Source organism: Amblyomma mixtum, chromosome 1, assembly GCF_055824585.1.
Source record: "Amblyomma mixtum isolate Tamu chromosome 1, ASM5582458v1, whole genome shotgun sequence".
Taxonomy (NCBI): Eukaryota; Metazoa; Arthropoda; class Arachnida; order Ixodida; family Ixodidae; genus Amblyomma; species Amblyomma mixtum.
Window position 1 is genome coordinate 188516797 of NC_143012.1, and position 26065 is coordinate 188542861.

General features: G+C 46.1%; 1 protein-coding gene across 1 annotated transcript in view; it reads right to left on the reverse strand.

The window, feature by feature from the left end:
* LOC149370275 (soluble guanylate cyclase 88E-like) overlaps positions 1-26065 on the reverse strand; it is a 206263-nt gene that overhangs the window by 77131 nt on the left and 103067 nt on the right. The window contains exons 2-4 of the mRNA XM_089561069.1: positions 23396-24306; positions 14172-14439; positions 12445-12590 (exon numbers count right to left, since the gene is read on the reverse strand). Coding sequence (XP_089417195.1) covers positions 12445-12590; positions 14172-14439; positions 23396-23563 — 582 coding nt within the window. The 5' untranslated portion in view covers positions 23564-24306. The remainder of the gene's footprint in view (positions 1-12444; positions 12591-14171; positions 14440-23395; positions 24307-26065) is intronic.

Genomic DNA, 26065 nt, shown 5'->3' on the forward strand with positions numbered 1-26065 from the left:
TGATTATCTCTCGAGTTATGCAACGCGCCTAGAGTACTGTGCTAGGCTGTGCAACTGTGCAACTGTGCATTCCAACTGCAGCTCGGCATGATCTGTGTTCTCCAATACCGGTAGGGTCGCCTCATTCGCTATGGAAAAATGTCTCCTCATGCGCTTCTCTTACTTTGCTATTCCAATCCAAGCATTGTTAAGTAAAATACAGCATTGCGCAGCTGGGATGCACATCTTAGGTTACGTTCGTGACCTGCCAGGCACTGACGCAACACTGCAGCCCGACTAGCCCCCACGTAAAACTGGAGTGTTTTCTAAAAAAATTGCATTTTGCCTACAAAATGAGCTCCCTAATGCATCCTTCTCAAGGTTGAAACGCGTTGGCTTGTACTATTTCATTCGAATGGATTTGATTGTAGAACTTTTGTTTCCAACAGTTTGAGGGGATTTCGGCCCCTTTCCTAAACGACGGCCAGAAGGGTTGAAATACGATCCAGTTGATACATTGTAAACGGAAAAAAACCAGTCACACAAGACGAGGGACAAGAAGAGTGTACACACCACAACGACTGGTCACAGCGACTGGCCCCAGGTGCCAAGGCCGGAAGGCATTGGCACCTGGAGGCGTCTTCGGCCAGCTAGACGACCTTTGTCTGTGTCTCCAGATCGGAGCTCAGTAGGAGAGCCTCCAATTGGTCAAGAGACTTTATTTTCTTACCTCGAGGAGGGGGGGGAGGGGGGCAAAAGGGTATTTTCTCCAAAAAGTGCTGAGATCCGCTTTATCGTTACATAGCTTGCACTCATTTGATTATTGTCCTGGACAATGAAGACTAGACATAACCGGATTCGGAAATGTAAGACCTCAGGGACGCCACCAAGAGGTGTCCTTACTCTTTGGCATTGATTTATCAGTGGGAAGGGGGGGGGGGGGGGTGAAGTCCTCGGTACGCCCACTTGCGCGGAGCCAGCTCTTGAGCAGTTTCATTTCCAGCCAGGGATGCGTGTGCACATATCTAGACTATGGAATTTGAGAAAATTTTCTCAAGTGAACAACACAACGGTCTAGAAACCTTGCGAGAAGAAATTTATGTCTCCGCCGCCGGTAAGATTACTCCCATCACGTCTTTCATCTTGTTCCCCGTTTACTTCCCTTACATTTCTAAGTTATCTTGTTCTGCAACGGCCGCAGATAATGGTGTAAGTATGTCTGCATGGTGAAGCCTGAAATATTTATTGTTGATTGCCCGACACCTTTTCAAGGAGTCATGGAAAATTAAAACGCCATGTATAAATAATTCTGGACAGTGCATCAGAATGCAGCCACTAACACAATTTTCTTTTTAGTTTCTGTCAAAGTACTGTAAAAAATTTGATGAAAGCAGGGAATTTTTCGGTTCTTATCGTTTTCTCTTTTTTCGTGTCGCGCACAGGCTTGTGAGACGGGACTTTCCTATGTTGCGCACTACATTCTTTTCCCAATCTTCTCGCTCTTGTTATGTTGGTTCACAATGCGTCACTAGGTTTTCAAATTTTTGTGTCTAGTAGAATGGTGGAGTCCGTTTCATACTTGGCCTTCTTGCGAGCGTTATTACATTGCAACTAAATTAGATAAGCTTAACATGCTGCCGATGGTTCACTTTTTTACCACTTAACTGGTACCAGCAGGTACCAGTTTCTGGTACCTGCTGTCCTTACAAACAATTCAAGAAGAAAGAAACATTAATCCAGCCTAAAAAAGCGAATATGCTCTTAGGTAGAATCTTGGGGAGTAGGAACCACATTCAGCAAAGCGGAAAGTTGGGCAAGTTGGATAACGTTCATGATGTAAAAAATAGCGCACAGGGAACACACGGGACGGAAAGTAAACGACGCAGACAAGCGCTAACTCGCAACTGACGTTTATTGCTGACGCGCGCAATATAAGGTAGTCACTTTAAAAACATAAAACAAAAACAACCACAAACAGTCCCTCCTGGAAAGACCAAGTCAGAGGAAAAAATTGAAATTGAAGCATCAGGCGCCACTCATCGCTGCTAACGGTTTTGATAACGGTTTTTTAACTGATCTTCCGCAGCGATGAGTGGCGCCTGATGCTTCAATTTCAATTTTTTTCCTCTGACTTGGTCTTTCCAGGAGGGACTGTTTGTGGTTGTTTTTGTTTTATGTTTTTAAAGTGATTACCTTATATTACGCGCGTCAGCAATAAACCTCAGTTGCGAGTTAGCGCTTGTCTGCGTCGTTTACTTTCCGTCCCGTGTGTTCCCTGTGCTCTATTTTCTCCATCATGAGTAGGAACCGAAAGCCTTTGTGGCCATGGCACACGTTTATTACAATTGTAGGTGGCATGAATTACACAACACTTTTTTAACATAATCGCATTCTCCTGTACGATTCACCACGCAAAATCACCTGAAATGTGATGCTTTTCCCTTCACTCTGAAGAATTAGGTGCTACGTAACTGCAGTGCATGATTAAAGTTGCTGGAACGTTAAAGCAACCTTTGTAGATCATTTGAGGATAAAGGGCTTTTGCAACACCATATGAAGACAGTTTTCGAAACCATTTTTTTTTTAATTAAAGCTCTCGCTTACACCACCAATACTTTACTATTAAATCTCTTTCGGGCCTTTAACGTCAGTTAAGACGCCTTCAATAATACCCCTAAATTGAAAGAGGAGGACTTCCAAAAAAAAAGAGTACTTTCGTCTAGATTACAAATTCAGCATACCTCGTGAATCACAATTGCATTTATTCTCGTTAGGTATTTCAACGTCTTACGAGAAACGCAGCCGAAGGCGGCGGAGGGTCACGTGAAAGGATATTTACCATATGATAGTTACCGTGCCTGGCGCAGTTTGGTGGCCTGTTGAAGATTATAAAGAGAGCCATTAGTCCCCTATTGAACTCGATTTGGCAGACCATAACAACGATAGCGATGAAATGTTTTGGTTCTTCACGCGTAGTGTACGCAAAATATTTCCACCGAAAATATAAGTGCGCCACCGTAGGAATGACGTTAAACCTTATTGCCGCAGGCACCCACTGTCTTTCACTTTGGCGGCGCAAGGCAGAAATGTTGAATCGCTTGCTTCGCCCAACATGCGAATGCTCCCAAATTGCAATTCATTTGTACGTCCAGGCACAGCTCCTTGCTCAAAGTGCATAAGACCGTCGTCAGTTCTCGGCCTATATAATTCATTGGAAATAGCTTCGTGAAATAAGACAGCATTTTCGCAAAACAACCGAGTCCGGCTTAAAGCAGTCAGCACGTTACTAACAATGCTCTAGAATGGCCAGCAAGTTGTCATGCATGTTACAAGTCAAAAGGTGTGAAAACATATTTCTTAGCCGCTTGTACACCGTTAAGCTCAACACGCCTAACAAGCGAGCACTTTTCTTTTAACCCACTAAATTTCCTTCCTGGGCCCGCCGTATAAGGCACAGTCAGATGTACAGACTGCAAGGCGTCCATAGCCTTATCACATTTTCTTTTTCGATTTTATTGTGCACTCCTATGGATTACACTCTGCCCGAACACTCCTTTCTACATGCTTCTATGTTCTTCAGCAAGTACTGGCGCTCATCTGTCCGTTAAACCTGGAAGAGGCGGTTAAGGCGTGTTTTATACCCTGCCTCTGCCTTTCTTCAAAAAGAGCCATTATGCGCGGACTGGCGCTGTCAGCAAGTTCGTTAATCACAAGCCTGTTGGCCGACTTTCACTGCCGATGAAAATTTTCTAACGAATGGGTAGTCGTCGCTTAACAGAGTGCAGAAGGGCAAACTGGACTTGCGCGATATAATATACGTTACATAGAAAGGTTTATCAAGTATGCGAAAAGTCATAGATATCTGCCTGCCTTCCATGTTCACGACCACTCCAGTTTCCGATATCATGTTACCCTGCGGAAAAGCATTCATATGAGCGCAAGGATGTTTTCTTTTTAACAATCAGCTTTGTGTCCTTTGTCAATAAATTTCTACGACAGAGAAATAATACAATCGCCATATTGTCAAATATTTAAAATCCAAGAACCAAAGCATGCTTCGTGAAAATATAAAAGTCGCTTAGCAGGACTGTTGATCTTGGTTTGTAAGATTCGAAATGCTGTTCTTTTGCTAAGGACTACTGTCGCCTATACCGAAATCAATAGCTTCTTTCTTTGTTGTTACCTTAAACCGCGCTGCTGCGTTCTAACACTGCATAACACATAAGGCGCCCATTTATTCTTCATTGAAATTGCTCTCTTATCTTGAACATGCTGCGAATACATCTGAAAACACAGCCGTCAGCAACGAACCATAAAGTTCATCATTTATGTGCTATACCAACGTAAAAAAGCACGTGCGAGACTCCGTCCCCAGTATCCGGAGCGTAAAGAAATGTTTTGGTCTTAGTTCCTTCGCACCGGGCTACTTCACTCTACGGAAAGCTGCACCGGAACCATGTCATAAAAAGAAGAAAGCCTGCTCAAAGCCAAGAACCCGTGCTGAGACACGCATGGTGCTTTTGGTGACGCCCAGCGCTTACGTTCGTTCGGAGAGTTTTTTTTTGTTCTTTACGAGCACAAACACAGGAAGACCAGGGCGAATACGGCGTGACCCGAATCTAGCAAATCGGCGCAGCGCACCAGGTCTGGGCAGGACAAGAGAAAGCTTCGCGCCAGGGAAAGACTGTGAACAAAATCCTCCGGTTCCTTGACCCATTTCCCTGGACGCCATTCTTAGGTGTGTCCCCGCCGCAGCCAGCAAGAAGGACGTATCGCGAGAACACATATGAGGCTGCCTTTCATTTCAGATAGCCTACTCACGTCCTACGACTCCTAGATAAGTATTTTCACCACTGGCCATAGTAAAACTGAGCCCCCCCCCCCCCCCCCCCCTACCCCCCCCCCCCCCCCCCGTTCTCAGACACGGCCTCTAGAGGCTTGCTTCTCACTGATACCAGGTGCTGGGAAGCTGAACCACTTGTGTTTTTTTAATTTATTACACGGGGTGTCTCGTGTATTTGTCAGTCGACTGTGCTTTTCGTAAAGATGAACGTTAGTACTGACCCGAAGAACCTTAGCAACTCAGGGCGGTATGAAGGGAGGCAACACAACACATTGGACGAGGCAAGATGATGTTGGGGCACAGCAAACAGTACTGGTCGTGTGTTCTGTTCTGTACCATTCTGTCGGACTGTGTTGTCGTGCTTCTTCGGGTCAGTAATTCCTCCTCAGCAGGAACAGAGCAATGCCGGCCTAAATCCACGTAACGTTTGTTGTGTACACCACATATGATTCCTTTAGATGTGTCGGGGCCGCTTTAACGGCCGCAGTGATTATACTTGAATTGTTTTTCTTTTGATACTAACTAGAAGTATCAAAGAAAGTTCTGCATTATGGTGTTATACGCCGCTAACTAAAATAGGTTTTCCCCCATGAAGTCAAAAATACGATGCGGCACCGTGGCCGTGCGAAGTGCGAATGTTGCCAACTCGGTGGTTGCAGGAATTAGTGCCTACCTGGGTGTTCATTCGACGGCTGGTTACTAAGGAGTCCAGGATCTTTGCAGATACCACTACATTGTTTTCCAACTGACAGAAACAAGCAGAGCCATGCAAAAGAAAGAGAGCGAAATAAGGATTACCAGTGAGCAAACAAAAACGAAGATTTTCTTTATTACTAGCAGAACAAAATTCGAGGGCATGCCAGTTGCACAAAACGCAAAGAATGAAATGTCTCAGTAATTACAATGATGTTGTTCATGTCACACGATAGGTCACGCAGCATTTGTTCAGTTGCAATGAACCGATGAGCTGCTGTTAAAAAAAAGAGGACAGGCCGTAGTCATCCCACAAAACGCCTAGTTATAGCTCTATAGACGCATCTTTTATATTTGCTAAAACAAGTGGTGTGTGCTTCACATTTGGAAAAATTCGTCAAGGTTATCTTCTTCCAATGTAAATCATAGACGGCAGCGCATTAAACATCTTGTGGAACCTTGCATTATGGTGCTTGACAGCGCTAGCAAATCTGTCTCTCTTACGCCTAAGTTTTAGGAACGTACCTGTGTAGCCCCGCCAGATGTCCTATTAACTCTTTCCAATTTTGTCAGAATTAACCTCAAAAACGCCTGGTCATCCCCTAAAGGCTGTTCGCAAGCAAATGCAGTAAATCCGTATTTCTCGTAAGAAAAGAATCGCCAGCTTTTTAACATGCAGCATGCTGGAATGACCTGTCGTTACCTGGCTTTAGTCGCAAAATAACGCGTCCACAGCAAACGAACCAAAGAATATGCCTATTGGCTGCAAACGTTTACTACATCTGGAACGCTGCTACGAGACCATAAGGAGCAGGAACAGAGTTTGCTTGTCGCAATTCCAGCTCTTTACGAGACTGATTTCTTCGCATAGCAAAGTATCCAGTCATTTGCAACAGTTGCAACGCTCCATTGTGTCCTCATGTTTTTCGGGCCTGGCAGACGATGTTCCGGCCTTTGGGCACTGACACCGGCACTGCTTCGGAAGTGGCAGTCAGTGTGGCGTGTCTCAGAAGTCCTAAACCTTTATGCTGACCAATGTGTCGAATCCTTTCTGTTTCTGCGATTCCGAAAGAGCACTTCGTGGCCCTCTTTGGGGCGCTTTAGGTCTCTGCAGATAACAGTGCCATAAATAAAACGTTTCTCTTTAGCGCATGCTTAATACCATCAAATGCAGAGCACCCAGCAAAAGCATCGAGATGTTCTGTGTTAAATTTTAGACGTTTGGCGTGCTCATTTCTTAGCCTGTATAGTTGCACGGCAAGTTCGTCTGGAAGTAGCAAGGATTGATCGTAAGTCCTGCATTCGAAAATCTCGGCATTCATTATACGCCTAATCATATTCAACGAAACGCTTAGCTGTGCAACAAGCAATGGGTGGATAGTGAAAAGGCCGGTGCTTGAACTCCTGAGCGCAAGAACGTTTGCCAACAACAGCACCAGTTGAATTAAAAGTGCAGGGACACAGGTACATGCATTATGAACAAATGAATAAAAATTCTTCAATCTGTAAGCATAATCTTAAGATAATTAAGAGTACAACCGTCATAAAGAGCCACAAAATGCGATAAGCATAATTTAGACAGGTCAATAAAATTAACAGTTAAACTGCATTCAATGAAAATCTCCGTGCTTCATTAGATACGTGTGCTGCATTTTAGCTTCATGAACCGTACCTGCAGGGAAATAAGAAAATAAAGGGAGGGCCCAAGAAAAAAAAAACAAGAGCAATGTCGCTTAGTGCAGATTACCAACTTTTTACTCTCGCAGCATGCCTCCAAGCGGCAACACGTAGACACAAAACAGCCAAAACCAAGCTAGCCATCAGCGCACAAAGCCTACGCCATTCTTCAAAGTGATGACATCAGAATATGCAATGTACCTGCGGGATCGTTTGTGCTCGTTGTGTAGTCGAGTGGTGAAAGGTAATATACTCTGTATCAAGTTCCTAAATCTGACAGAGCGCTGGAACTCTTTTAGACCTCGTGGGCACAGTCGCTGCTCGTCCAACTCTGCTCTCCGGCCCACATTGCTCATTTACCCGTATCGCTGTGCGATGTAGCCCGCCAGACTAGAGGCTGGTTGTCTTCGCTTTCTTTCCTATCTCAGCCTCTTTTTTTCGTCGTAACCACCTCAACACCGGCAGTGATAGCTTCTCCTGACTGTATCCGGCCACAATATCGGGTGCACCCTTTCACGCACTTTTGATCGGAAGAACAATGTGAATAAGTAGCCTCGTGAATTATGCTTTTCGAGTGGCGTGATTGCAAGTTTATGTGACCAATGTCGTTTTTATTTCCTCTCCGTTCCCGTACACGCTACTCGTTCTTTGTTCCTTCATCCGCATATGATGCGCAGCTTAGCTAATTACTGCTTACCTACAAAATGTACCCTGTCTTCACAAGACAACAAAGTGGAAGGCTTCGTGTCAATGTTAACCACTCTGTGTTCTCTGACCTAAGCCTGGACTTGACGCTCGTTCAAATATCTCTATCTGACCGTTTACAGATACATGGTTTTTTACGGTGCAAGCCGTTACCCGGAGCCCACCCTGGGCATTCGCACGGATGAGTTCCTTAGAGTTTGGCAATGGGTAAGTGGGCTGTTGAGCTGGTGGAGACTTCTGAGCGCAAGATTCACTTTTACCGGTAGGTGCCCAAGGGTGCACTCATGATAACGTACTCCGAACGAGGCTCCTTCCTGACAAGGACGGTGGCTGAAATGTGCCCGGATCCGCTGCAATCATGCGCTGAAGACTGAAGGCGCCACAAACACGCAGACACAGAGACGACGGCTTTTCGCTGAAAGAATATTATACTGCGCATGCAGTAAACAGCACATTTCAAACTGAAGCTGCGGGGAAAACAGCATAAATCTTAAAACCAGAAAAAAGTCAGACACGCGCAGAGCGCCGCGGGTGCCAGAAAGCGCGCGGCACTGATAACGGCGCTAGCGACAAAGCGAACGGGCAGGACCTTCAACTGCCGTCCCGGACGAGATTCGTGCTAGGACTTAAGTGGAATGTATCATGGAAAAACAGATAACAAGTACCTAGACCTAACCGTTCGTGGTACGTCGCAAAAGTCTCAACGCTCTGGCTCTACCAGAAAAGCAGGACCATTGTTCACGGTATTTGACAATCCCGCAGCAATCGCGGTGTTTCTTCGACATGCATTTTGGGCATTTATGTACACTTGCACGAAACAGTGATGGAAACTAGCAGAATTAAACCCTTACCCATCTTTATTTTCGGCGCGAAAACCAGCAGTCCTTATTCTGTTTTTCTTTTAGCTGCAGTTTCATTGAGTGCAGTGTTGTAGGGTTGCTTTAGCTTGTCTCCGACAACTTCAGCTAAGAAAGCTATGGGCTATAAAAGCCGCATTACTGGCCTCATCAAAAGAACAAAAAGGTCACCCTGGTCACGTAGCCTGCCTCATTTATCACCCATTGCTCCAGCACAGTCCTCTGCCTTGGGACATCGGCACCTACCGAGTGGCGGAGTTCGCGAAACCACCGTGCGCCGCCCGTGCCCCCGCCGACAGTCGAAGACGTCACTGATCCGCGTGGCAGCACGCGCGCTCGTCTCATGGCCTAACCGCGTCGTAAAAGCCGGACAACAAAGCGGTGGTTAACATGCCCTAACGGCCTTCCACGTCATGTCGTAAACTACAGTGGCCGAGGCCCACTTGGTGCCACTCTACTGAACGACCTCCCCTTTAGTGACCGGTCTTTACTGGCCTTTCTATTCTTTCGCGCAACCGACGAGCGCGGTACTTTTTTGAGCAGCGGCAAGAAAGAGTTGGTGAAAAGTGGCGCTAGATAAAAAGAAAACTCTGCGGGGGATGAACACTGCGGGTCGTAAAGCGGTCTTAACACTACTTTGTGAGTTGCTGCGGTCGAGAGCAAATTGCTGTGCGAAACGTGAAGCCGAATTTGAGGAAGAAGAAATGGAACCTGTCTGCCCGATTAAGTCTGGAATCGTCGACATAAAATGGTGTCTGAAATGTCTCGTTCAACGAGTGAAATAATTATCAGTTATCACCTTTTAGCAGGGAACGAGGAGCAATTCGGAAGAAGGCATTAGTTCGTGCTACTTGAATTAAGGTCCGTTAGTGGACTAAGGAACCTAGATACTACTCCGAAAATTTACCTTGTATAAGCGGGATGTGGCTCAGCTGAATCTAGGTCACTTTCCAACACGCGGCAACGGTCCAGCCAAACCTTCGGCCTGAGAACGACCTTGACACCTCTGGGCTATACACTGCAGCCTGTATAACTAACTGTCCACAGTGGGGAAATCGTACAGTTTAAACACAAACTATCACTAAAATTCGAGTTTTCTTTTTTAAACATTTCTCCATCCTTCAAAAACAATGGGAATTCTGCTACATGTCGCGGAGAGCATAAATCACGACTATCGAACATATATTTTTCAAGAGGTATAAATTCCGGTGAATTTTCATTTTCATTTCTAAAGAACCACGTGCTAAGAGCTTGCTTAGGCCTCGAATAATGAGGACCGCATCCACAGGATCCCCGTATGAACGTCTTCTGGCGTGCACAGGAGATTGTAGCCATATTCCTTTCGTGACTTTCTAGGTCTCTGGCCCCGATGCCTCGCCCGAGGACTTGGCAACAGTCCCACTGCTAGCACGCAGTTGTCGACCGATCACAGATCAATGTGACGTGAGCACAGAAATGAAGGGTGAAGAGTGCTGTGGAGGAACCTTTTCGAAATGCTGCCAGAATATGAAATACGCCATCCAGCCCTGATAGGCATTGGATGCTCACGTCTGCTGTCGCCATCGTTTTTCTGCAAGGTTTGCATGCAAACGCCAGCAAAAACTTTTAAAACCAGAGCCGTAGCACTTGCGAACGCTGCATTATACTTCCACATGAAGCCCGTTTCGAGTCAACATCAGCGCAAATCCTTTATACGCCGACGTGGCAAAATTTTCAGCGTTCCAGTTGCTGAGTCCATTAATCGATTCAGTACAGTGACTTTCCCAAAATGAGAACAACAACACATTGCACAAGTATTTGGCCACACCACACCACCGGCGCGTTTGTCAATGGGTAGTACTGGAAGCCAGCAGCCTCAGTGAGCGCCGTGCGGCAGTGCCAGCAGCCCGCGCATGCGCAGAACACGATAAAGCCGCTGTATTTGCTGACCTGTAGAGCTTCTGCTGAGGGCCCCACCGTAGCACACCAAAAAAGCTAGTCATTCTTCAGGGTTTGTTCTTTGTATCATAGTAATTCTCCAGGCTTATTTCATCACTGCCAGTTCAACCACAAGCTCCTGCTTTGCAAATACCACGCATTATAGTTCGTTCAGCGCTTACCCTCAAGAAGAGAACCAAGAGCCCTGGGATATTCTCAAAAGTTTCGTCGCGCTCTGCGGTGAGACCTGTTTTGAGCGATACCGTGAAGGAGACAAATGAATCAATCGTAATACCAATGTCTTCATCGGGCAAAGGAGCCCCTTGTACTGACCGAAGCCACCATTAGTCTGCTTTTAATCCTATTCCTGGGCAGTCACTCCTAAAATTCACATTGGCACCCAAGGTAAGAGCATGGGGCTCCTAAATAAAGCGAACATTACTCTATTGTCTAAAGAGGATAAGCTGCTCTCGTCTGCCCGTCGACAAAAGCTTTTCTATGAACTAGGCAACACATCTGCAAGCCAAAAGCGCCAAACCTCCTAAATTTCAGGGTAACAGTGCACCGATGGAGCGTGTCATCACGCATAGGTCCTCTTAGTACGTTACAAAAGATAATTCTTATGTTCCTAAATGCACCATGAGTTACGTATTTTTGCCTGCTCATGACATTTTTAACGCTTTTAACGGGCGAAAATGTACATCAAATTGAAACTACGAAACTGAAGAATGTGCAACACACTGAACAATAAGAATTTGAGCTCATAAAAATGTGCAAAATTTTGCACTTCTGTCTACAATTTGTATAACCTTCTAAAAAAAGCTTTTGAAAGAAACTGGCTGCCGGACACAGCATAAGGTGCCAAGTACTTCAGGTACTGTGGCAACGCTACCCCTTACCCTGCTGAAAAAAGTTGTATGATGCAATAAACGCGTAGTTTGTCATAGAAATATCATAGATTATCATACAAATCATAGAAAATTATCATATAAATGTCATACATTTATGTAAAATCATACAGCCATCATAGAGATGTCGTACAATATCATTCTAATTGCATGCTGTATCATACATATTGTATGATATTTTATGATGAAGCCTCTATGAGGTTATTGCATCATAGAACTTTTTTTCAGCAGGGTAGTATTGCGCTATATTTTACATTTAATACCGTCAGTAAAACTACAAGAAAAGATAACTTTCGAACCTCGTTTAGCGGTTGCAGTCAACAAGGAGAAACACATCGCACCTCTTCCAAAGAACATCATCTTAGCTGCGCTTCAACAGAGCCTTGGATGATGGGCAAAGTTCTCATTTCTATGCCGTTTGTTTCAGACACTTTCGAAACCCTACTGTGTGTTCTTCATTAATTTTAATTGCGTAACTAGGGTGCAAGTCTTGAGATAAGCTTCTGCAACACGGAACAAACGAAACGTCTAGATTCTCTCGTTGCATGGCTGCGAAGCTTGGCATGGTGAGCAATGGTGAAATGATACCCTACAAAGAAACCCTGCCGATCCACAGCAGCGTGCTACCAGTCCGAACAAATGCAGCATAGTTGTGGCCTCCGTGCCTCAAAAACTGCTTTGAGCCCCTGGACATTTGCTACGGTAGTAAAGGCTTAGTTCTGCCGAAGGCGAGAGTATGGGCGCCTTCAGCAGATAAGGAATCACTCTACAGTGATTCCTTAGTGAGTTAAGAGCAAAACAAGTTTTCCTGCTTGAGCTATCCTGTCAGTGCCTCGGGCCGTGCGGCATGCACGAAGCAGCTTACCAGCTTTAAAGACGGTGGCTGGTAGGCCATGTTGTCGAAGTTGAGCCTCATGATGACGTGCAGGGTGTTGAAGATGGACTCCTCCTTCAAGACTTCCACTTGCACGTCGGTGTTGTAGAAGTGACGGCCCACCTCCTTGATTTGGCCTGCACGCGCAAAAACTCGCATCGTTTTTATGTAAGGTACAGAAAAGGAGAACGCCTTCTAAGAATGACACAGGCCACTTTGCTAGCTTTTCTATTTCTCTTCTTGCATGTATCCTGTGGCACTCAAGTCACCCACTGCTCCAAAAATTCAGTGTAGGGCAATAATTGCGTTACCTAAAAGCGTGTAGATTCAGGAGTTACCGCAGAAATTCCGTAAAAACACTAGGGTACTCCTCTGTCCAGAGAGAAATCGGTCCGATTAATATTTACAACTGCATGACCAATTTTATAAGAGGTAAAATATTGTGTGGAAAAAGCTGCGCGCATTATGAAGTATTATTGCTACAATGTTGGGTGGCCATTCTCTGTCTCATTTACACTCCCGCTTTAGCTCAGCGCGCGCACAATAATATTTACAAAAGTCCGAAGTAAACGTAACAATTTATGTGCCTTTTCTCACAACGGCACAGCAGTAAATAGAAGGGATATTCCACATAGTGTGTACATTCATTATTTCAGCTTTCGTGTGAAAAAAAAAACAGCGCTACCTCGTGCCAAGAGGACGATTACAGCGTTCCGTCCTCGTGAAATAGACTCGGAAGAAAAAACGCCGAATCAAGTTGAAAGTATTCGCAGTATATTTTTTTACTTCACTGCACAAAATAAAAGAAACACCTGTTTTGCCCGACTCGTAAAAGGCTTTTGCTGCGACGTACCTCGACCGAGGGTGGAGGCATTTATAAGCAAACCTGAGAAACTGGCGTGAAAAACTGAGGATTAACGCATATGCCTTAAAGCCAAGCAGAGAACTTCAAGCAGAGATGACTGCAAGAAGACCCTGCAAGCAACCTCACATACAGTCACACAGACAGCCTCTGCATATGAGGCCACTCCTCAGGCATAGTTTGTCACCGGTACTCCCCATTTCGTGTTTTACACCCAAAAATGGACATTAGTGGGTCTCGCCTAATTCCTATCTGCACATCGGCCAACCAAACGTGAGGACCAACTTCCCATAAACTCGTTCGCAATCGCTGGAATAATATCTTGCGCTCTCAGAGACAGAAAACTGCAAACTTTGGTTTTTCTTCAAGGCTCAATTATCCTTTCGATGCTGTGATTAAGAAAACAGCAGGTACTGAATGCCACTGGTTGCCATGCCTCTTGCGACCTAATGAATAAACAGCGCTAAAGACGAGGACGAAGAGCAAACAGGACGAGCGCTGATTCGCAACTTCTTCGTCCTCGTCTTTAGCGCTGTTTATTCATTATCTCACCGTACCAACCAGTCCAGATGCCGCTTATTCTTCTCGTCCGACCGTTCACCACAGGAAGACAGAACGCGTTAGCTCTTGCAGCACTCACTACAGCTTCCCACGGTGGAGTGCGAATATTTTGCGCCCCAAGCAGATGGCCATTAGTTTAGTGCACGTCAAACTTCCTACGGATTAGAATGGAAATGTGTTCTGCCACTGAGGACCTCTTTGTTTCTGGTTCTCTTCAAGCGAAAATTCTCTACCGCACTTTTCACAAGACGTAAGAATAACAGGGACGAGTGGGGTGAAGAGGGGACACACTCACCGACAGTGTACCAGAGATACCCTCGCCGTGTGCTCCGGTAGTGGAGCGTGAGACCCGTGGAGGACTCGTCCTCGCAGAAGAACGAGGGCGCCTTCATGCGCGGGTAGCTGAACTTGAGGTACTCGTGCAGGTTGTCCAGGCCGTTGAGGAAGTCTCGCATGTGGCGCCCCAGCACCGACAGGACGCGGTCGTAGCCGTATTGGGCCAGGAACGAGACGAAGTACACGCCCATGCCTTCCAGAAACTCGCGCTCGCTCACCTTCAGCACCTGCGCAGTCATGCCGTCATGCAGCACACATCAGGTTGGTCCAAACTAACAGGTTAGTAACTATGTCACATTGTCATAGTTTAAGCGCCTTTGTCGGGCTTGTCGCCAAACCGAAACTAACTCTCCTGCACTCACAAGGCTAGTGTACTTTTGTAGGTCTTCTCTTTATTTTCGTATCTGTGATAACACTATAGCTGACCTCAAGAGATAGCACCATTGTAATAGCTTTCCTCTATGGCGGTTCGCAGGAAACATGTTGGCTAAATGCCGCAAAGTTGCGCGCATTAATTTTGTGCTTCGCAGCTTGAGTCAAAAAGATTGTTGTAATAACGATGATGCTGGTGGAATCGGTCGGTGCAAGGGCAGTTGTGGCCAACAAACGAAAGAAAGTTTTCTAAGCTGGGCTTTGAATTTCTGAGACTGCTTCTGCGCCTTGTTTTTAAGCAAAAGTTTTCGCAGCTACTTAAGCGTTGGTATTTAAGGACAATGATCACGCTACGAAAGGCGAGTTAATAGTTACTGAAAGTTTGGTTTTTCTAAACTCTAATGTACACTTTATCTCTGGACGGGTGCATTTTTTAAGAGGGAGCTCGTTTATGAACGCAGTTTTTTTCTTCTATCATAAAGTTGCACCATAATAATTCATATATGCCGCCGCGGTGCCTCAGTGGTTATGGCGCTCGGCTGCTGAACCGATAGACGCGGGTTCGATCCCGGCCGTGGCGGTCGAACTTCGATGGAGGCGAAATTCTAGAGGCCCATGTACAGTGCGATGTCAGTGCACGCTAAAGAACCCCAGGTGGTCGAAACTTCCGGAGACGTTCACTACGGCGTCCCTCATAGCCTGAGTCGCTTCGGGACGTTAAACCCCAATGAATCATAAACCAAACAATCCACATATCCGCAGGTCCCTTCTCTGGAAGCTTGGAGTTTTCTGCTGTTTATTGAAAAAAAAACGCACCCCGTTGATTTTTTACGGCAGTCCTAACTACTCGGTGCGAGCGCAGGGAAAACATTAAAGGCAAGATTTCACCACGCATCCAAAGGCTTAGACTGTTCCCAAAAATATGTTTTTAAGACTATCTTACAAGGTTTTACAGTTGCCTCACAACTGCAACCAATGTGTAAGAAAAGCTGGACTTGGCGTTCCTGCTATCAATCCTGTAAAGCCTTGGAACGAAGCAGCGAAGAGCCCTCTGACTGCTCCTTCTGTGTACCTGGTTCTTGCATCGCAAAATTACTGCACACATGGTACGCACTTTACGAAAAAAGTAATTGCCAGCAATAACGAGGGCAGAGTAATCTCGCCCGCATTGTTCACCGCCACTAGGCAGTTTGCGAGCACCGGAATCTGCCTACCGACGGGCTTCCAGAAATCAAATTAGCCTGCTTCAAGCCCCTGGATCATAACCGGGCGAATTCTTCTTCAAAAAGGCAAAACTTTAGGTATTTTCTATGAGTTTTATAAGTGAAAAATGCGTCAGATCTGATTTCCTAAAGTATTCGCGCTGCTTGAGCATCGAACATCCAAACGCAAGTCACAGATTTATATATTTTGCTTGTATACTCTGCTTGGAGTATTTTCACACCACGGGGCTTCTGTAGCCTTCTGTTTTTTTTGGTGTTGTTTTTAACTGTTCCCGCTCATTGAGGAGCTCGTCGCTCATAGTAAAGCTAATTAAGACTACCGCCTTTGGGGAACAGCTTGCTGCACACGAGTGCAGCTCTTTCGCAACCCCGTGCCAGTGTTTCCCAGCGACAATCAGGAACACGCAAATGGGCTTTGCAAGTTTCTTAATCTCCTCTCGACACATGAAGCTAAGTGCACGCACAGGTCTTGCGCTTCGGCACCACGAGCTACATTTTAGGCTATGCAGCGCTGAGCGAGAAAGCACAATGTTACACGCAGTCACAAAAATGGCAACTAGCAATGAACGGAATCATTGAAAAAGTATGAGAATGCAAAAACTGAACATTCCCTCATTAGAGAAATAACACAAACAAAAAACAAGCTAAATTACATTGTGGAGCTGAAGATGAGTATTTTTATTATGGGGTAGTGCAAGTCAAGGCTGGTCATGACAAGTTCCTGCCTGTTCAGAAATCTAACTGCAAACACTTCCTTTGACCGCAAAGAACTTCTGAGTGGAGAGAAGCTGCATCTGATCTCGTTTTTTCATTGTTCTTTCGACTATTCCTGAAATAAAGAAATGTAAAAACACCGTGTAAACTAAACCTGTTGATGCCTTTTACATGCCTTATATTTTGCGGCATTGAAATGGCTGCCGGGGAGGCTACAGCTCGGCCAGCAACATCTGTTTCGAGAACGCACTGCACCCAGAGTGCGTTTAATGGTACCCCACCTTGGCGTGTGGCTTTGCCACAGTGTTTTTCCAGCCCTGCGCACTTCATGGAGGCACAACAGATATATCCTCTTTTCACACTGGTCTAAGCCCACAGCCCATCGCAAACTCACAGTGAACGTACGTAGATGTAATCGGATGCAAACGCGTCCCCGGTAAGCTTTCTATGTCACCAGTAAGCCGTTCTCCTTATCATTTCTACAGCCTCAGCTTCATACCGCGTGCGCTCGGGCCCACCGCAACCTTTGTATGGGGTTTCACTACCTGCATTCAGTTAACCTGCCCATGCGTCGTTAGCTCAGGTATTTCTGTTTTCATTTCAGGTTCTTTGAGCATATCTTGCCGTTTCGAAAGCATACTCGCCAACTGAACACCACCCAGTTTCAGCTCAAGCGCTGTTGAAACAAAAGCTTCGAGAGGGGAAACTAAGAAATGGTGCGCGACAAAATAGCAAGTGTAAAAAAACCAGCACACATAACCGGCACCGCCACGGAACAGCATAAGGAAAGCAGCAGGCTGACAGAACAGCACATGCAAAAAAAAATCTGCAGAGGATGTTTACTGCATTCGAATCTGAGCGAAAGCACTGATTTGTGCTACCTAGAAGACGACGGTCAGCAGGCAGTGCCGCGGGACGGAGCAGATGGAAGTTGATGAAGACGACGCTCTCCAGTGCAGAGGGCGAGAGTGTGGTGCAGCTTAACACGAGACGTGTTGGCTGTCGGGTTCATGTAAACGAGGCTATAGAGCGGCGTAGAGGGAAAAAATGCACGTGTATCTCTAGTAAGAAAGCGCAACAAACTGCGGGGCTGGATGTTGCAATCAGTAAAGATTCATAAATGATTGTTGACTGTGTAGCACACCGAAAGCCGCAACTGTATCTTGAGAAAAGAGCCATGGCTACTGCACAGGTTGTCACGTATTTTAATTCATTTGACAACAGTGGTATTTTAGTTCGTGACTGTAATGTCTGTTACGTTTATCATCCACAGACTGGCTTCCATTTAGGATAAGTTTGACGAGTACGTGCTCGAAGCAATCCACCAGAACCCAAGTACTCATGTGACCACTTTCTGAGATCGTTTATCAAGTGCTATACACTATAACGACAGCCCACTTTAACGCTTTTGTGTGCTTGGAGTGTTCGCAACGAGGTTGAATGTTTGAGCGTGCTGGAACAAACCGGGGCTCGTCCTTGCACGAAATCCGAAGCTTGGCCCATGTATGCAAGTTGTTTTCAGAGCCTGGTCAAGGCTCCGGCTTTGTTTGGTATAGATTAGTGAAGTTAGCTCACTGGCGAAGCGACGCTAGTTGGTGGGACATTTTTGTCTACTTGAAAACGCTCAGTATAGACAGAACGAGAAAGAACGAAAAGAGGCAAGACCTGAAATTAGCGCTGCTAACTGTGATCGTAATTTTTGTATTCTCACAGGCCTAACAGCAAGCCAACCCAAAGCAAAAATTCTTATCTCCTAATTTGCAGTGCGCAAACTAATTCGGATACACTACAACGAAGCATACGCGTTTGCCAATGTCCACCGTGAAGTAAATACGTGGATCGGTCAATATTATGCAAAAAAAAGTGAATGAATGCTCACAATGGCCTGTCCGCATGCTTCCTGAAATCACTCTGGAACATTCGGAAATATTGGAAGGCGAAAGCCGCTCTATGCGCAAATTCTTTATCTCGTGACTGCCAGTTTCCTTCTCCAAGGCCGTCTACTCCCGACCTTAACGTGCCGCATCGCAGGAAACTGTCGAAAGCATTGTTACGGGACGGCGAGCCGAAGAGCTATATGTGATGGCAGATGGCGGTGATAGGATTTAATGGCGGCGGGTCTAGCACGAGTGCTCCTGCCCGCGCTACTGCCCGCTTCATTATCTTCTAGTCCGTCACAATATCATCAGAATTCCCTACTTTAAGCACATAGAGCTTTCAGTGTCCGAGATGGAAACAAACGAAGCCATTCCTAGGCGGGTATATTGCGGTCAGCAATCGCTTAAGAGTGCGTACAGGTGTAGCAATAACCAGCCTCATTGTTTTTCTTTCACTCTCTCACTAAAGTAACCGCTTAGTTGTTTCCCTATGGCAGTCTACAGCACTCTCGTAAGCTCGTCCCGTTACCCTGCATCGTTCAGAGCTATGCTGTTCTGTCACCGACTTGTTTTATCCCGGTCCTGTTTCTTCAACACGCTGATTTCTTGGCGCGCTGTTTTCACGCGAGATGTATACTTTCAGTATGCTCTTTAGCCGCCGTTGTGTTATTTCTCTGCGATTCTCTTTCGCTGGACGTTTATTGAGCGTTGTTTCGATGTGTGTTGTTATGCCTGCGCTGTTTTTTCATAGCGCCGTTTCGAGAGACTTCTCATTTCATTTGAAACCATACAACAACAGATTTTCTAACTTAAAGCAGCTTTCTCAGACTCCCGTCATTGATTAAAAACCTCGGCACCTTTTAATTTCCTTTATTTTGACGGCATGTTTCTTCTATTTTTAATGAAAGCAAAGGCCACATGTAGCACCCACATGTTTCTTCCCGCCCTATCCACTTTTACCTCACATCTTCACCTCCAGGGCAGGTAGCGTCGGACAGGCACGCAATACGGGTTTTTTAATTTTCTCGAGCGCTTAAGTTTTTAACATTCTGCGTCACAGCCCACGCGCACTAAAATGCACAGCTCTGTGTTGGAGTCTTCTTAAAAAAACGCCTCAGGTATGCAGCACAAGTGAGAGTGGAAGTAAATGATTATTCCCTGTTCTCTCACGTAGTTAACTACGCATATATTGTCCAACAACAGGGAGGTTTGATCAGTTTGCCAAGCTACTTACTTTGTCTATAATCTCTCTCCTCCCAATGGCCAAGTACCTCCCACGGGTGTCGCTTGTCGCACTTCGCCTTAAAGTTATTTGTCACTTTGACTTAAATATGCGTTCTGCCGCGTATTTTTTAACATAACTATGCGCCGCGTAACGTCGTTGTATGTTTCCCAAGGGATGCGTAGCAGAGAGCATGGAGAGAGGGAGTAGAAAAAAAGAGCTTTCGATCCTGCGGCTGCAAAGCTTTTTGCGGACGTGCACAGAGCATCCACTCCTGAATAATATATTTTGGTTATCGCTGGCACCCGGAATTTTTTCTTAGGTACGAATAGGGTATAAGCTTCAAAATGCGGGAGAATATTCGCTCACGATTGAAAGGTATAAAATTTTCCTATTCGACAAGGCTGTTCGCAATACGTAAATTCTCGCATTTGCTAAAATTCTAGTTGAATTCGATCCTTATATTTTTTTACTCAACGAATCACTGGATATTTCTTATTTTAATTCTACGCTGACTTTCACTTGATGCAACAAATTCGCTAGGGTGATGTTCTCTTCTGGTGAGCCCCATGTCAAGACCCGACTGAAATAACTATATGTTTCCCATGGCTATGTATTTCCTAATGATACACTAAATCTGAGATAAGTTAATCCGGCCACAGCATACTCCCCGCCCCCCCTCCATGCTCCCCCCCCCCCACCTCAAGGTAGCAGATGTGATTTTACCATAAAATTCTAATAAACGCTGAAAGTAGTAATAAAATGGCCGATCGTGAAACTGGAACGAGATTGGAAGCAACCGTACTCTACCAGTTGTAACAGTTTCACTCAGATGTCGCTAAAATTGATAAAATATGTTACCGAGCTCCGTGCCCTCTTTGTCAGTAATTAGGAGCCTGCAGCAAAGTCAAAATCACGTGCATAGCAGCGAAGTCAGGTAGGTATCACAGGTCGTCTAACCAAGCGGAACTAGCTGGCATATTTTGTTTTTAATTCTTTAGGGTCTCCCGCCAGAGACCGCATAACAATGCCAGGTTAAAACATATAAAATTCGCAGCCTAAAGCTGTAATGCTGAATGAACGGTTTTTTTTTATTAACCGTAGTAAAGGCAGGACATCCTGTTAGTCCGGCATAATACTCGAGGTTAGATTGTTTTTCATTAACTGCCTCCCGTCGTGACAGAGAGATTAAACAAATTCTTTTCGCTGCTTGAGCAGTTTTATTTCAATGATGCGCCTCTGGACGACCGTAGCGTAAACAAAGGTTAAAAGCAAAATATCCTCCTTTCGGTAGTGTGTTTGAGTAAGGCAATTTTTTATGTACAAGGAAAAGTAATAAAAAAGCATGCTCAGAACATCAAAAGGAGAAAAAACTTGATTAGCAAGGTACAGAGCAATTGCGCCCTTTGCAGCTAAACATAATTAGTGCACGACGTCCCCACATAAACAATTGCAAAGAGATATACCGTACTATTAAGCAAATAAAGTCTGTTCCACACACTTAATGTCATACAAGAATATTTTTGAATGTTCAGTGTCAGGCGTCATCCTGAAAAAAAAAAGTGCAATCGTGCGTTATGAAAGAAGGCCGGCCTCGGGTAATTTAAAGGGGTTATTGCAGTGCAGAACTTTCCTGCGCTTTTCATAAGCTGTGGGGTTGCCCGCAGACTTTTGGACGTACTTCGGTACGAATGACTTTCGCAAGTCATGCTCCACATATATTCCTGGGCAACGAATTTGAGTTCGCTGCCTTTTAGACGACCAGCTCCTCGCTCCTCTTCCCGCGAGCCACGTGTGATCACCTACACGCAACTGGACGACCTAGCCTCCACACTCCACGTCCTGGAGGAGCCTAGGTCCTCCTTCATCTATTTAGGGCCTGGACACGGAACTTGTTCTGTTCAAAGGGTTTTTCGCGGCTCATCTAGCGTGCCACTGCCAATAATTTCGCGACGTTTATTTTTCCCTTCCACTTTCAGCCATGCAATTTATGGCATACACAGGGAGCCGTTCGACCGAATTCAGGTTTAGCGAACTCGATCACCGTCGAAGCTTGGACAAGAAATCAGCCTGGAGCTCCGCTGCGTCTCACAACTTCGTGAAGTGGAGTAGAATTCGCTGCCGCGAAGCCACGACTTCAGGCTTCGTGTGGCTGGCTCGCGACTGTGAGAATTGCACGCACACCTGTGGAAGCCGTCGCCTCACACTCGAAACTACCACTCCATTTCAAAAAGTTGTAAGACGTTGAATAGCTAAATGGCGAACTTGTTTTGCGGTGGATAGTGCTAAATGGTGCGCAACACTGCTCAATTGTTACGAGCGTTGATACCTCTTCACAATTTTAGCCTCGTGTGCTGCGGCACTTCGCAACGAGCCTGCGGTCGAATGGCATCATGAAGACGGTTGCCAAGGCATGCAGCGAAGCCTACGAGCAGCCAGGCGCGTGCTGCCCAACGATGGCCACGCGCACGGTCCAGCTGGCGTCCATCGGAGCATGCGCTACGACCGGGCTGACCCCGACAGAGAGGCCGCTGAAGGATCACCCCGCGGCAGCTGCCTCGAAGAGTGCGCGCTACCACCGCCGCCTCGCAGAGGAAATCAGCTGCCCCCGACGAATGCCAGCGGTCGGAGCGCTGGGTTCTGCATGCAACCCCGACGGCTGGCTGGCGCGCACGCCGCCGGAACGACGATCAATCTTTTTTAAGCGCTTCCGAGGCGGTGGGAAGAACGCTGACACGAGTCTCAGCGAGCGAAAGGAGGAACGAAAACAGGCAAGAAGGACGAGTCCTGCCCGTTCCGCAATTCGTTGCCCCAATACCGCCGTGCCCCCCCCCCCCCCCCCCCTCTCCCCGTTGCTGCTACGACACTCGGTCAAGTGCGGTCACGTTGTCGTGAAGCTTGGGTGCGTAGCCAGGACCGGACCCTGGGGAGCTGTGCTGGGGTGTAAAGGCGACGACGCATCGGCCGTTTCGCCATCGCCTTCTTGTGATATGTCGACAAGGGCCAGGCGTTGCACCGCATTTGTTTTTTGATCGGCAGAGAGATGCCGATGACTAACGTTTTCTACTGCACCCCCCCCCCCACCCCCCTCCCACCCACTTTTACACCTCGCCGCTGAAATGTCGTGCGCAGTGAGCATCGAAGATGCCCTTGAAGTTTGCCCCGCTAGAAAGCGAGGCTCATAATTTGAGCTTTTTTACAACCACAAAAGATGCACCAAGTCGCCACCATTCCCCGCACCTTTTTTCATCAAGATTTCGGCATCTAAAGACAGAAAACAGTTTTTGTTCTTTATCCTTCAAAGTTCTTTTTTCTTTCTGCCGGTTTAGTGAACTCTGTTTTCTGGCACTCATTTCGTCTTTCAGCCTAATACAGCGCAACAGAATCCCCTAACTATAAAGTGCCGTTACGAGGTCTGTTGATTGGAATGTCTTGTCAGCTGTCTGAAATATTTAAATTACAAGGAATCTGCTGTAACATACATGGGTACAGTACAGAGCAGACAAGAAAAGATGTTTATTTATCATGTGATGCTTGTAATTGCAGATACGTACCACCTCGTTCCCTTACAACCAATGCTTAAATCTGAAATATTATTTTGCGTCAGCACATCCACTTGCCTTTCTACTGCTAACTGCATTTGAAAAAAATGAAAAAACTGCCGTGGCCAGCATTAGCACACTTCACTTTGAAATCCTGAAACTTCCTACAACAATACGCACAAGAGAAAGCGTAGCTACGCGCGAGGGCATTCGATGAAGGATAATCGCCTCACCTTGCATGCTTTGCTGACGAGCTTGTGTACGAAGTTGTCCGGGTAGACTTCGTGCGTGCTGAACGAGGCCAGATCTATCCTAGAGCGGCGTCGGATCTCCTCCCAGCGATCGGCGCCGTACACCGAGATCACGTACTGGCTCAGGTTCTCGAAGATGAGCCCGTACATGGTGGCGAGCTTCTTGTTTCACCGCTTCTTTCGCTTCAGTTCTTCAACGCGGACGCGCAATACAACCAACCGTTGTAGCCAGTTGAAGCGACGCTTCACAACCACACAAAGTTACTCTCGCAGACAGTCCTGGTGATGAAGCGTTTAGTGCAGCACTCTGTTGGTCGCAGTCCTCTCAGTGACACACCAGCGCGCAGGCGAAGCAGTGACTCCGAGATCGGCGCACTTCGCACGTCCGTTCGTCGAGGTTTTGTAGCGCTCGGAACAATGAGAATACAAGCTCTATCGTCTTTCATTCTTTCTAGCTAAATAGCGCGTTCAACTGCTGCTTGCTTTGTGCGAAAGCATAACCGCGTACAGTAACGACGCTTTAACTACGTTCCCGCTGTCGCTGTATCTGCACGTTTGCTCACGTGATTTGTAGAGGGCTGGAAGAAAACAGGCTCTTCGCACACGGTTGGTTCTGTTTATAACAGCTATAAACTCTGTGTGACCGCATGGTAGTTAGCGATGCCCAAATACATTTATCTATAGGCTTCGTCGTTTGATGTAAAAAAGTTTCGAAAACATGAACTCGAATTTCGGAATATCAGCGATATGACGATCGTTCCACAGAGAATTGAAGAAGTCGCATTCGAAGGAACTGTAGCAGATTTTCTTCCGCGCAAACGTCCCGAGTCTTGAGGTAGTCTTGAAATTCAAGCAGCTTTTCAGGCCCAGTCACAGCGCACACCAAAGAATACCTGAAAGGAGAGCGGGAATCAGCAAGCGTAAAGTGCACGTGCATGGACCACTAAAAATCACTCGCCTGAGGCGCACTCTTTTCTTTAACCATTTGTAGTTTACGTCAGTTCGCTCACTGTTCTTAATGACACTTGATCACTCTGAAAGAAAAGGCGGTAGAAACTATGTACCCACTGTTTCCCGTCTTTTCATTGCCTGCTGTATGGAAGAAAAGACACCGGAATCGTTAGCGTCATATTCGTCTTACCGTGATTTGTTTGCGCTTCACTAGTAGAGCGTAATTCACATGAACTTCCGCCTGTTCAAACAATTTCTGCTTTTCTAAGGCCATACAGCGTGACTCACCGCACTCATTGGCTACCTTCTATCTGAAAGCGGACCCTGTAACACTCCTACCAGGAGTGGTCATGTTTGCTTCGCCGAAATTTTGGTGGCGACGCGCTTATTCAAAACGACAAGCATCGATTCACCTCATTCCTTTAAAAAGGCCTGTTCTAAATTGAAGCGGTGTATTAAAAAAAACTGGTCGGGAAAGTACGCGGACATAGCCATCGCTAATGGGTCCTCGACTAGGCTAATAAGGGGTACACAGGTTCTCGGGCTAATTACCTGAAGGGCATCATGTACCTGTGCAATCACTAGCTGATGGTGCCTCAGATCTCTCTAAAACTGATTGCCTGAACACTAATCATCTCTTTGAAATCAACTAAACGCGGTTTCTCACTCGTCTGCTATGGAAGTTGTCATGCACTCGATTTCGCTGATTGCGCAGTTAAACGATCTGGGCGCCACTCAGAGCCCGCGTGATGAAAACACCAAAGAAAGGTAGATAACAGGAGAATTTGCCAAAGCGGAATTCGGCCTGTCAGAGTTTTTTGCTATTTTGGTCTCATCTTACGCTAACTAAACAGCAACTAGGATACAACTCTAAAATCACGTATCGCATCGCGCTTCGGTACGCTAGGTACCCTAATTAGATTTTTGGGACGGTGAACTCGGGGAGTATTATGCATATGCGGGCACATGGTAACATTCGAATCATTCTGAACTGATCTGGCAGGGTACATGAAGTCCTCTGCCGCCGCAACAGTAGCGTTCTCTACGCCTTGTGCAGAAAAGATCGCTAATCATATTTTTGCCCCTTATACAGAGAGGAAGATGCAGTGCGATCTAGTTCGAGCCCTGCATAGTGGAGGCCATGCTGAAATAAGATGCTTAAATCTGAGCGGCCGCCGCGGTGGCTCAGCGGTTATGGTGCTCGGCTGCTGACCCGAAAGACGCGGGTTCGATCCCGGCCGCGGCGGCTAGAATTTCTTTGGAGGAGAAATTCTTGAGGCCCGTGTACTGTGCGATGTCAGTGCACGTTAAAGAACCCAGGTGGTCGAAATTTCCGGAGCCCTCCACTAAGGCGTCTCTCATAGCCTTGGTCGCTTTGGGACGTTAAACCCCAGAAACCAAACCAAACCAAACCAAATCTGAGCATGCATTTGCCACTCGATGTTACGACTAAATGAGCATTATTATATTTATTGAAGTCAGACCCCTAAAGATTCTATTTATCGGGTAATATATAATGGGGATAACGTACAGTAAAACGGTAGGATCGCCAATAACAAAAAAGCACCATCAACCGACTAATTATAAAATGGTAGTATAAATCACATACTAGACACTAGATGTAGAGAAACTTAAAAGAGTGAGAACATTGCTATACAAAGCTTAGGTACCAAATAAAAGTAGCAGACATTACAACCTCTG